Genomic DNA, 12790 nt, shown 5'->3' on the forward strand with positions numbered 1-12790 from the left:
CCTGGGGAGCTCTGGTCAGGAGAACTAAGACAAACCAATGAGAGTTATTTTGACCTTTTATTTTAAAACTGTTGCCACATCTGCCTTTCCCTATGAGTGAGGCAGTGAACTCCTTATCACTGGAAGGTTCAGTGATGCTGCCATCCTGAGAGGGTGGGACCAGATGACTTCTGAGTTATCTTGACTGTCAGGTGATAATCACTGAGGCTGATCCTTCCTGTATCCCAGCTCTTAATTCCAGGCAGAGGGACAGTGTCTGGGACCACACCCTGGACTGTCTGTGGGTGTAATGGAGACCACATCAAGCTTGAGGACAGATTTGGGTTCAAGTCCTAAGCTCCACTTCATGACCTTGGGCAAGTCACCAGATCTCTCAGAGTCTCATCAGCATAACCAGGTAACCACTGACCCTATTTCATAGTCTTGTTAATGGATGAAACATAGTTGTGGATGGGAACCTGTCTTGTAAACTAGATCACACCCAGGTCAAGCAATTATCCATAGTGATATCATTCCTGGCATAGTGATGAAAAGGTATCCACCTCTGAAATTCTTCCACCAGCCCAGAGGGTGGGCATATGTGGCAAACACGCTACCACTGCCTGACCCATACCCATGTCAGACATGACTAATCAATCACAGATGGCACCCTTCCCCACTGAGACTGCTTCTTGGTACAATGTTCCAGTGACCAGAGCCAGTCAGCTGGACCAGACTGCCAAGGCAAACTGTTTCCATCCCTGGAGCTGAACTGGGTCTGCAGGCTCCCTTCTCTTCCCCCGCCTCATTTCATGTGTCCACAAGTACACTGCAGATCCCCCTGGACTGGCTGTGTCTGGGGTGAGCAAGGATTTCACTCTGGACACCAGCTTTCCAGCTCCACATGAGCTTGTCCCAGCTGCCTTTCCAAGGCCACCTGAAGACTGCTAGGAAAACATTCTGAAATAGTAAGAACATCAAAAACTTTTTCAACATTGCCGAGGGCTGCTGAAGTTGCAGTGAAGCTAGAAGACCCACCCCTGCTTGTACAGCTGTTGATGGAAACAACATAGTAACACAACTGAGTGCTGTGCCCTCTGATGTGCTGATCCCACTACAGCCAGCAAACCCTTAAAGGAGGGCCTCACGGAATCCACACACACAGAGATGTCCAACAAAGCATTATCAATAGTTAGCCTAAAAAAAGAAAAAATACATTAAATCATTACAAATAGAGGCATGGTTCAATAGTTAAGTGTCCATTCATTCAGTGGATATATAGCCATTAAAATCATTCCCCTTCACTCTGTGGAAACTCAAGGTAATGTGTGATGTAAACTTAAAGAGAAAAGGGGCTCTGAAATGCTGTGCATTATCACCACAGACCCCGTGGGTACCTCCCAACACCTGACTCCACCCCCTCCTCACCAGTCGCACCCCACCTTGCTTTGAGAAGCAGAAAGCCCCATTTTCCAGGTTCTCTTGCAGCTAGAGTTGGTCATAAGACATAGTCCTGGCTGATGAGATATAAGTAGAAGCCGTTGGGTGGGTCGTCCAGGAAGGTTCTTTAGAAAGAAGCAGGCTCAGCTGGTGCATGCCTTTGACTTGTATTCTTCCTCTTCTTCCTGCCAGGAGGGATGCTGGAGAGGATGCTGGAGGTGGAGCAGCCACCATGGAACCATGAGACACCAGCCAGAGGACAAAAGCCAAGCTAAGATGACTGAGCAGAAAGCTGGAAAGAACCTGCTCTCTCAAGGCATTGTGGAGCCACCTGTCAGCCCGTCTGCTTGCCCCACACTTTGCAACCAAGAAAGAGAAAACAGCTGTTTGCTCAAGTCCTTGTTACCTGGGTTTTCTGCTAGAGGCACCTGAACACGATCTCTACATGATCCACTCTAATGAAATGATAAAGTCAGCAAGCACCTTTGGGAAATGACAAGAAGGTGAACATGGAATGCTGAAGCCATTCTTGGATGTGATCACGGGGGTCGCAGGAGAGTCATGGGGAATTTCCTCCCTTTCATGAAACACTCTGCCGTGGCTTGCCAACCTTCCCTTTCCCATAGTATGAAAGTTATTTGGGGAACCAGCACACACTAGCTTCCCCCTCCCTAGTGTTTGGATACCTATGGCCTGAACACTGTCCCAAACAGACACCAGACCAATTTCCCCAACTGCAAGAGCTCCTCAGCACTTGGGTGCTGTCAAAGAAGTTATCTCCAGGAAACTGCACAGGGAGAGCCTCTCAAGGCCAGACTCACTGGGGAATCTTCTCCCAGGCCCCACGACATCCCTGTGCTGGGCCCTTCCCTGCGGCCCAAGTAAGCTCAGCCTAGGGCCACCCGGTATCAGCAGCTCCCACCCACGCCCGACTGAATGCCCACACCCTGGCACCCATGAGTGGCCTGGCACTGCCTGTTTCCAGACCACATGGGGCAATGCACCCATGCTGCCCTGACACAAAATGCTGCCTAGAGCTTCTGCTTCAAATGTAGAAACCAAGTGTCCACCCCACAGTTCTCTATATCACACAGCTCACCCTGCCCACCTGAGCAGACCAGCCCAGCCCCACCTGAGCAGCTCACCCTGCTCACCTGAGAGGCTCACCCCAGGCCCACCTGAGAGATTTACCTCAACTTCACCTGAGTTTTCACCCCAGCCCCACCTGACAAGCTCATCCCAGATGTATGCCTGTCTTCCACACCTCTGACAAACACCACAGGTGCACTGTGTGCCCATCAGCCGCAGGTAAAGGCCTCTCACCTTCCTGAGTGGGCTGCACCTCACATGTCTGACAGGGCCAGTGACAGCCAATGTCTATTTCACAAGTAGGCATCTCTTCCTGCCAGATGCCCTGCAGACTCACAGAGGCCTGGCACCAGCAGGTGGCCTTGGGGACCAAGATCACACATCTAAGCCTGAGTGAGAAGCTCCCCACTCAGCAGGATGGATCCCTAACCTGTCGTCTTCCATTAAAAGCAACAGCTTTAGTTCAAAAGGCTGCAGCCTGTCCTGCACCTGCCCAGTGGTCCCGAGGCACAACCAAGCAGAAAGATGTCACCCTAAACTGCTCAGCTCTCAGCCGCTCCTGCTCTCGGGGAGCCAGGAGTACAAGCCAGCATCCGGCCAGCCTTCCCTGAGCACCTGCTGTGGGCCTGGCCAGGTGCAGGGGAGCCTGAGACCAGCAGCCCCTGGGGAATCCGGATGTCTACTCAGGAGACTGAGGCACAGTGGGCTGGGGAGCAAAGAAACAAGTCCTTTGCTCAAGAGGATAAAGGACAATTGGGGAAAAGAGGAAGGCGGAGCCGGACACAGGGCAGAAGTTGTGGTCATAGGGCCTGGGCGGGGCTGGAGGATGAAAAGGGCTGCGAGCTAAAGACCTAGGTCTGACTCTGCAGGGGACGGGGAGCTGCTGGGGTCTGGGGCAGGGGGAAGATGGCAGCCATGGGCTTTTAAAGGTCATTGCAGTGGTGGAGTGGAAGGTGATGTCCCAGGAAGCCATAGTATCCCAACAGAACTGAGTTGGGGAAATCTTACTGCTTGAACGAGCCAGGGCTTGTATTTGAGTCCATACCAATCCAACACAGAGACACCCTGAATGCAGCCTGGGGCCCCCAAAGCCCCCGGCTTGACACCATCCCAGCCCCCGTCCACTGGATGGTAGCAGCATTTCCATCTCTGAGGAGCATTTCTCAGTCAGAGGGGGCCTCAGGTGGCCCCTTGCTAGGACTGGGGCCATGAGATTAGGATCAGGGGTTGGGCGGCAGCAGAAAGGGGGGTGGTGAGGAAGTGGTGAGGGGAAGTTGAAAGTGAATTTGCCGAGAGTGGACAGAGCACAACCAGACCCGGGTGACTGTCCCCTAATGAGCGTGCCCAAATGACCACCGTCACAACAAAGCTGCCACTCGTCAGCTCCTGGGTGGAGGAGGCGAGGAAACCTTTCAGATACATTTCCTCCCATCCTTACAAGGACACAAATTCTGAGCTCTCAGTCCCCATTTCACAGATGAGGGAGCCCAGGCTTAAGGAGTGTGCCTGGGATTGGGCTTCCGGGATGGGGCACAAGCCAGATGTGAGCCACCCTGCAAGGCACTGGCACCCCAGGCCTGCCTGCTTCCCAGCTGTGTGCCTTCACAAGAGAGGCCACAGAGGAGCCCCTGAAATCCTGCCCAGGCAACAGATGGCATCATGGCCCATTCACTGGATGGCTGACCAGGGGTAGGGTAGGGACCTGCCACCCAGTCTCCAGATGCCTGGCCCAGCATCCCTGACACCAATATTCCACCCACCACCCGCCACCCCAAGCTCCAGCCCACCCTCCTCTACTCCGGCCCCCTCCCTCCACCCCACTGCCACCTACTGGTCCCTCCCAGGGCTCAAGTTGTGATAAGGATGAGGACGACTCAGGGCAGGTCCACCCCACTCACCTAGTACCACCTTCGAGCAGCCACTCCTTGGCCAGGGTCTTCCATCACTCAGGGCTGGTTGACTCCAAGACCCCATGCAAGGGCATGGTTGGGCTGAGGCCAGCAAACTGTGAGCTGGAGGGACTTTCAGGCCCCGAGGTTGACATCCGCCCACGGTGTCCTGACAAGCCAGGCCAACACACTCACAGATGCGCCTGAATTTTCTCATCTTCCCTGCCATGAATTTTTCCATCAACCATCTCTTCCTTTCTTGGTCCCTAGCACATAATTCTGCTTTGTGCTGAAGTGTCAATGGCAGGGTTTGTATTCGGGACCATACCAATGCAAGACAGGGACACTTTTGCTTAGTAGCACAAAATGGAAGTACATGTGCTCAAAACAAGTTAATGCAGGAAGGGGCTACCCAGAAAAGCTAGTATACCAACTGAGGACGTTAACAGAAGTATATTGTGTAGACAAGAGGAGATGATGGTCAGCTCTCCCTGAATGCTCAGACTGGACTGGGAAAGCACACACAGGCTAAAATTGCTCAGAGGAGAGGAACTGGCTACAAATGGCATTATTGGAAGAAACTCGGGAGCCCAGGGCTATCCCCAAATCCCTACAGGCTGTTACAGAACAGGAGGGAGGCCAAGCTCCACTCAGCCCTCCCTTCGGAGGATCATAAGCTACACAGTGAGTGCCCTGACCTAAAAAGGGAGAGCTTTCTACAGGTGAAGTCCCCAGGTGGGGATGGGAAGAAAAAGAGACCCTCACGACAAAATCCCTTGAGGAAAGGGACCCCAGACTCCAGGCTCCTTCAGGCTGGCCATGGCAGGGTGCTCCACCTGGAGGTGGGAAGGACCCTTCTCCAATTCTCGGGTCCCAGAATTCCTCTGCCTGTGGGGCTTTCTCAAGTATGCCCACTGCCTTTCTTTTATCAGCCCAGCCTACCTGGGCTGGTTGCCTCCTAGTTCCTGGGGCTCTGCTGAGAACCAGCATTGTATCTCTTTCTCCATGTTTCCCTCATCCTCTGGGTGGCTGGTGTACACACAGCCCGGAACTGCTTGCTGCAGTCTGAGTCAGAGGGGCCAACCCTCTGGGACCAGCTCCCTGGGCCACTGTAGCATGCCGTCCCCACTCCAGGCTCAGCTTCGCATCTGTGGGCTAAAATCCCTCTCATTTTCCAGGTTTAAGCCCCCCATGTTCCAGTTTCTAAATGTACATCTGCTGGTTCCTCCTCGGGTGGCCACTATAGAGACAAGCAGCCCCTTGAAGAGAAGCCACCCCAACCCACATGCACACACTGCTCCTCACCAGATCAGAACCCCACAAGAGATCATCTCAACATTCATCTAAACACATCCACCACCACTTCATTATGTGTTACATAATGAGCTCTTTACCACTGGAGGCATTCGAGATGACTAGTGTGGGGGGTTCTGGGGTGCTAGTAATGTTTTGTCTCTTGTTCAGAGTGCTGGTTACATGGACAAGATTTCCTTATGAGAATTCACTGAGCAATACATTTGTGAAATGTGCACTTTTCTATAAGAACATTATACTTAAATAAAAATGCTTAAAAATCACAAGTAATTGGGATTGGCTCACCATTTACAGGAAGGAGATGGGGCTAGAACATCTTGGAGATCCTTCATGGAGGCCACTGAGGCATTAACACTGAGGCTCTAGTCAGGGTACTGTGCCTGCTCACCACTGAAAATGTCCCCAATCAAAGAATATGGGTCCCCAACTAAAAGTTAACACATAAGAGAGGGAAGAACCATCCAATGAAGCTGTGCTTATGAGCTGAATAATCCACTGACATACAAAAGGAGAGAGGAAAAGAGGGAGAAATAAATATGGAAAATTGCTACCAGAAACATGAAATCAAAGTGATAAATTAGACTGATGGATGATGTGTTTATTATTATGGATTGCAGTGTGAAGTAATGAGATGAGTGGCATTAGAAAAAGGAACAGATTATGGGGAAGTGGTGGGTGATTTGAACACTTACTTAATGAAGGAGAATGGATATGATGATAAAAACATATAAATGCAAGGGTCAAAGCGGGGTGAGTATTGCTTTTACTTTAATTTGAGAGACAAGAAAGAACGGAAGTGTAATTTAATATGTGGGTGCTATGACGAATGATTTTGATATCGGATTGACAAAGGGAAAGAAAACTGCAGATTGGACCAGCTTGTTTGTGTGGCCGACGATGAAATTAGATGGTTTTGATTTCGCGAAGTGTGGTGGTTGACGAACAAAAGGACGAATTTGGGACGGCAGATGGATGATGAGCGTGCGGAGTGAATACCGGCAGAACGGAACGAACGGACGACGTGACAAGTGGTGTGAACAGACGAGGTGAATATGGATAGTGGTGCGATTTGACAAAGATGAAAGTAAGCTGAAGCAAACACTGATGATTTGATAGATGGGGTGTGGGGTATGGTGGATGATAGTGGATACAGGAGTGGGAAGATGGGTGTGCAGGGATATGGAGTGGGGGTGGGGTAGGAAGGTAAGAACTAAGTAGATGGAAGGAAGATGATATAGGATGAATGGTGAAGACATAGATATTATAAAAATGAACAGATAAGAAAAGGATTTTGGGTGAATGAACATGCTATTAATGATGACAAGGTAAGTGGAAGTGGGAGTATATGAAGGGTGGTAGTTGTATTATGGATGGATGTGGATTGGGAAAGTGGGATGCATGGCAGGGACACATGGCAGGTGGGGTGATGATATGTATCAAGGCAGTGCAGAGACTCAAGTGAGTACACTGCATGAGACAGGTGTGGAATAACTGTTTAAGGGAGGAAGAAGGAATGGAGGCCTGTTTCCACCCACTGCCTGAGAACTTCCCTCATCTTCCACACATTTAGCACCTGCAGGAAAGAAGATGGTGGCAGCTTACAATGTATTCCCAACCCTAAATCCCACCTGATCTCTGTCTCCCTGGTTGCCCATGCCAGTGCCCTCCCACACCGAGATGCCCCTTTAGAGGCCCCCTCAGAGCACCCAGTGCCCCACACCAGGAAGGCCTCGATGCACCCCAGAACTGCAGCTGTCCTTGTACTTGCCCCATTTCTCGCCTTGTCCATGACATCTATGGGAAGAGAGAGCAGGCCCAGGCATGGTATTCTCAGTCTTATAGTACCTGTGGAGAGCTGCCCACAGGCACTCCTTTTCTGTCACCAAAGGCTTCAGCTACTCATGAAGACATTCAGAGGCCCTCTGGGTCCACCCCATGGAACACTGGCAGCCCTTCATCTGGGTCTGCTGGGCAGTTTTACCGAAGGGTAGAGCTAAAAAGGGAGAAGGAAAAACATGATGGACTACTCCGCGAGCCCAGCCCTGGCCCCAGGGAAAACACCACGGTTGGAGCCTTCAGTAAGGAGATCCCAACTGCATCACAGAGTTCAAGACCTTCTGCCTTAGTGTGCGTGGCCTTATCTGCCTCAGTTTCCTGATCTATAAAGTGAGGGAGGTGAGTGCCTGCGTGTGGAGGCTCCGTGCTCCTCTGGCACCAGCCTGTGGGGTCTGCTTGGGGCTGCTTGTATTCTGCAGCCCTTCCAAGAAGCCCACTCTGGCCCAGGCATTGTCCTGGCCCTGCAGGGAAAACACACACAGTTAGGGCCTGGAGCAGAAAACATAGTGTTTATTAAAGAAAAAGGCTGGGACTGAGGGAGGCAGTGAGAGCAAAGGCTGGGAAGACTTCTTGGAGGGCAAGCACCTGTAAGATGGGTTCAAAGAGCCAACCAAGGAGCACACCCCCTGCATGTGTTAAGCAGGATGGCAGGGAACGGGTTCAAGCAGCCACTGGGGTTAGCTGCCCCTGGACTGCACCCTGGACTGCAACCAACTGTTTGGGTTTCCAGCTCCCTCCTCCTTGCTCAAGGCCAGACCTTATCTTGTCATCTAGACTGTCCCCAGAGCCTCAGAGCCTTGGAGCAGCACAGGCCAGGCAGGGCCAGGTGCTCGCACAGAGTGTGAACCGTGTACCAAAAACCACACCAAGAGTGCCAGGAAAAAAATGGAAAATGCTGTCTGTTTCACAAAAAGTCTGTTTAAGGTGCCGTTTATGAATGAGAAAAGGAATCTATCCCAAGGCACTCTGTTTCCAGCAGGTACAGGCCTGGGGGCAAGGCACCTCCAGGAGCCCCAAAGCTGTTTCTCAGAATGTACTCTGCCCCCAGCCAGTCAGCTCAACTCCCACAGCAACCACTCCTAGCTTCAGCTGGGCCTGAGGTTCTGGGGAAATACTGCCCCTGATGTACGGCTCCCCGTCCTGCAAACCGTAGCAAGAAAAGGAAAAACCCACCTCTCCTTCCCTGCCCAAACCCGATTTTAAATTGTCCTCCACACTCTGCAGATGAGACCTGATTTCTAAGCATGGTTTCTCCTTTTTTAATGATCCTGAAGGTGATAACAGCTCAGGTCACAGATGTTAGATTGGCAAAAGAAGTGTCATGGAGACTGCAACTCTGTTAGATTGTGGGGAGAGGCTAAAGCGCCTACTGTAGGAAGTTCACACGTATGTTCCCGGGGTCCCTTACACAACTGAGCTTTAGCCCCAAGCAGGCCAAATCCAAATAAAACTCCTCCACCCCTGTCTAGACCCTGGCCCAGCACTCCTGACTTTCATCACTTCCACCAACAGGTGGTGGGTCTGGGGTTGGGGGGCAGCTCAGACTGAACCCCTAATCAAAAGGAAACTACAGGGTACATACGAGGGTCTCCCATGCAAAGGTCTAGCACTTCACAAGTTTAGAACTAAACATAATCTCTGTGGAAATAGCTACAAGTGGCACAGACATCAAAGGAAGCAAATGGGGAGGAATGGAAACAGAGCCTGATAAATGATGTAACTGAGTTTATCCTTTGCGGGGCCCAGCTGGACTCCCGTTCATCCCTGGTTATGACAGTGGTCACCGTGTCCTGGGATCCCCAGAGAGCTGGGGCGGCACTCAGGGTAATATCCCTCCAAAGCCTTTTAGGAAGGCGCGGCCACAGATTCAACGCGAAGTGGTAATTACATACGTTTTAAAAATCCATCTCACAGAGCAAGCTAATAGCTGCATCTGAGAAGAAGCCTTCATTCGTGGCTGCCCAGCACCAGCGGCTCCCGTCCCAGCCTTGGAGACTTGGACAAAAAGTTAAAGCACGCTCAAGAAATAGCTCAAGGTTAGATTAAAAATCAGAACGCCCATGATGATTAACCTGACTCATTAATATCACTGCCCAATAGGAGACAAATCCTTGGAGGGCAAGGCTTGGGACCGGGTTTTGTTCTAGGCCTAGGAGCACCTTAATTTGCATTTATATTAAAAAAAGAAAATAACAGAATTAACTGGAAAGGTGTTTTGTTTCCTGTAAATTTGAGCTCTTCTGCTAAGCAGCTTCGTACGGCAGAGAGCGGAGGCTCAATCAGGCTTCGTCCAAGAGCGCAGATTCCATTCCTACTAAGCGCCAGCCACACTGTGCCTGGCAGCTGCAGCCCACGGAATCTCACCTGGACCTTAAAAGTCAGCCTGTCAGGTAGTTATTGTGAGACATCCCTTCTACAGGTGGGGAAACTGAGGTCAGGAGTTGGGGAATGCCCTCCCTATGGTCTTTACACTACAGCAGAATTCAGATTCCAAGTCAGGTCTGTGGGTTCCAAGTTGAATGTCTTTCCACAACAGGATAGCTATGTTAGTGTTAGAGCTGTGTTTTATTCACACACACACACACACACACACAATTTTTTCCCAACCTTTCTTTCCAGAAAATCAGTGGAAAGCCCAAAGAAGGAAGCAAGGAAAATCAGCGAATTCCTCAGATGGCCTCTGGTCCCTTATTCGTACAAGTCCCACAGCCCTGAGCGAAGCCGACAGCCTCCATTAAGCTACACTTCCCTTGACAGCTTCTCTTTGGAGTTTTAACCGTGACAGGCATACACCCAGAGCTACCAATCAGAATCAATCACAGAAACAGACCTCAATAAAAACTTCATCAGTCTCAACAATGTATTTCTTAAGGAAAACTGGCACATTTCAGGGTTTGCTTTTAACACCAATCCTCTCCTCAATGTTGCAGCTCAACTTTCGGGATCAGCCAAGCATTTTATGTGCCTGTTTTACTACTGGAAGCCAGTATGCTAGCCAATTTCACCTGTCTTCCATCTTCAACCCAAAAGGCATGTTTAAGGGGCTTGGGGCTTTCTCCTCTCCCCAGGGGTGGCCAGTTTCAGAGGCGTATTTCTTACTCTCCAGCTCTCCAGCACACAGGCCCCTGTCCCCCAGAATCACTGCCCTGTGCATCTGCGTGCCACTGCCACAGTTTAAAGCCAGAGATGATGGGAATGACTGGCCCTCTCAGATGCTGGAAACACAATGTGGGAAGGGAAGGAGTCATCTGTATTTGGGGTGCTGGGCAAAGGGCGTGGGGCAAGCAAGAGCCAAGCTGATTATGTAGATAACAGAAGGACAATTTCCTTCACAAACAGAAAAACCTGCACCAATGAATTAAACATTTAAAACAAGATGACTCTCTAAAAAGTATTTTCAACCAAGAAGGAAAGACAAGCCGTCCTGTGCTGGCGCTTCCTGTTGCATATGGCACTGAGAAATCCTGTTTTTTCAGTATGCAGAGATTTCCAGACAAAGAAAAATATCAAGAGGGAAATTAGAAGAGGAGGTCCAGAGAAGGGAGACAGGAGGAGCTGGGAAGGAGGGAGGGGGGAAGGAAGAGGTCCCTGCCCAGGGCACAGGAGTGTCAAGCCCTGAGGGGTGCAGGAAACAGACCACCCCCACTAACACACTGGCCTTGGCAGGTCCAAGGAGATGGCCCTAGAGAGGCAGCCTGCCTCACTGGGGCAAGTGAACCACAGAGAAACCACCCTGCCTCCTGCCATGCAGGGTATCCACAGCGTCCACCCGGATGAAGGGACCTGCCCCAGCTCCCACAGGTCTCCAAGTATAACGTCTGGGAGTCCTCCCAGCCCCCAGCCCTAGAGGGGACACTGCCCTCGGGACCCACCAGAGACCCTACTCTGTGAATAGCGCCCTTGGCAGTGGGGCTGGCAGGCATCCCTGCAGTTTACCAGCTGGACCCCCTCTCGTGACTGAGGCTCAAGTTCCCTGGTTTGTGGGCAATATCTAGACTGGTCTTTCCCATTGTCACAGCCTAGGGAGTGGGCAGGTTCTGCCCTGCCCCCACTCTCCACCTCTACTGAGAGCAACTGAGGGGCTGCCACCCCCACCGCAAGCACCAGAGAGCAAACTCTCTCCTCCCAGGGGCCTGGGAAGTCCAAGCTCCAGAACCGGAACTCAGGGAGAAAAAGGACCCGGGGAAGAAAGATGAAATCTGAGCTCAGCGAAGCCTGCAGGGGGGTCCAGGGGTTACGGAGGGTCAGTGCCTCCCATGCCTCAGGCGCACTCCCCTGCCACCTGAGTCCCTCTGGGAGCCATGGGTGCCAGGCCAGCCCTCTCCAACTCCCAGAGAGGTAGTAAGTGTAAGGCTCAGAGCCCCGCGCAGCCCAGCCCGCGCCAGGGCGGTGGGTGGGTGGGTGTCTGCTATGGAATTATTCTTAGCGCTCCACTCTCTTCGCAAAAGTGGCGCCTCCGCCCTCCCGGCTCAGGCACACTCGCTCGGGGCTCGCACGCCCGGCCCAGACACCAGCGCGGTGGAGAGCACCGGGTGGGGTCCCCGAAGGGTGAGGCTCGGAGGCGCCGCAGAGGTGGGGGCTCCCTAGAGAGGAGGGGGCACTGCGGGAAGGCCCCCAAGGGAGGCTGCGTTTAACCCTCGACGCCCTGCACCCAGCCCTGCGCCGCGCGCTCAGCCGCCTCCCCGGACTCCTCCCGGGGCGCGGGAGCCCGGCGGCGCGCCCAGCCCTTACCTATGGTGGTGATGACCGTGATGGCAAAGTAGAAGGAGCCGGCGAATTTCCACTGGACGCCGGCGCGGTGCGGCTCCGACTGCAGGATCACCAGCTCCAGCTGCCGGTAGTCCTCGCTGCTGATGTTGTACTTCCCCTTGATCCGGATCTCCTCGGCTTTGAGTTTCTCCTCCTCGCGCATCTCGTGGTCCGACTCGAGGGCGTCGAACACGGCGGCGCCCACCAGCAGGTAGGTGAAGGTGCAGACGATGAGGGACAGAGTCCGCACGTTCTGCCTCTTCATGGCCGCCAGCAAGGAGCCGGCGCGGGGGGCATGTCCCGCAGGCTCACAGCCGCGCGCGTCCCACTGCAGCGCCCGGCGGCCGCCGCCGCCTCCTCCTCCGCCGCCGCCGCCGCCTCCAAGTTGTAAGCGGCGGCGGCAGCAGCAGCAGCAGCAGCGGGGAGGCGGGGGGCGGGGAGGCTGGGGGGGGCCCCCTCCGCTGGGGCCGCCACAGCCACCGCCACCGCGAGGC

At 52.8% G+C, this 12790-nt stretch overlaps 1 protein-coding gene across 3 annotated transcripts in view; it reads right to left on the minus strand.

Moving 5' to 3' along the window:
* The window catches only part of KCNK9 (potassium two pore domain channel subfamily K member 9), a 103350-nt gene extending 90667 nt beyond the window's left edge, over positions 1-12683 (minus strand). For 2 of the 3 annotated variants that reach the window (XR_004185960.1, XM_009213650.4), the window contains exon 1: positions 12279-12683. Coding sequence is in view for 2 of the 3 variants with exons in the window: in XM_009213650.4 (XP_009211914.1) it covers positions 12279-12561 (283 nt within the window). In the remaining variant the exon portion in view is untranslated. The remainder of the gene's footprint in view (positions 1-12278) is intronic. The other variant, XM_009213652.3, reaches the window with a different exon arrangement.
* Between the last annotated feature and the right edge of the window lie 107 nt (positions 12684-12790).

Source organism: Papio anubis, chromosome 8, assembly GCF_008728515.1.
Source record: "Papio anubis isolate 15944 chromosome 8, Panubis1.0, whole genome shotgun sequence".
Classification (NCBI taxonomy): Eukaryota; Metazoa; Chordata; class Mammalia; order Primates; family Cercopithecidae; genus Papio; species Papio anubis.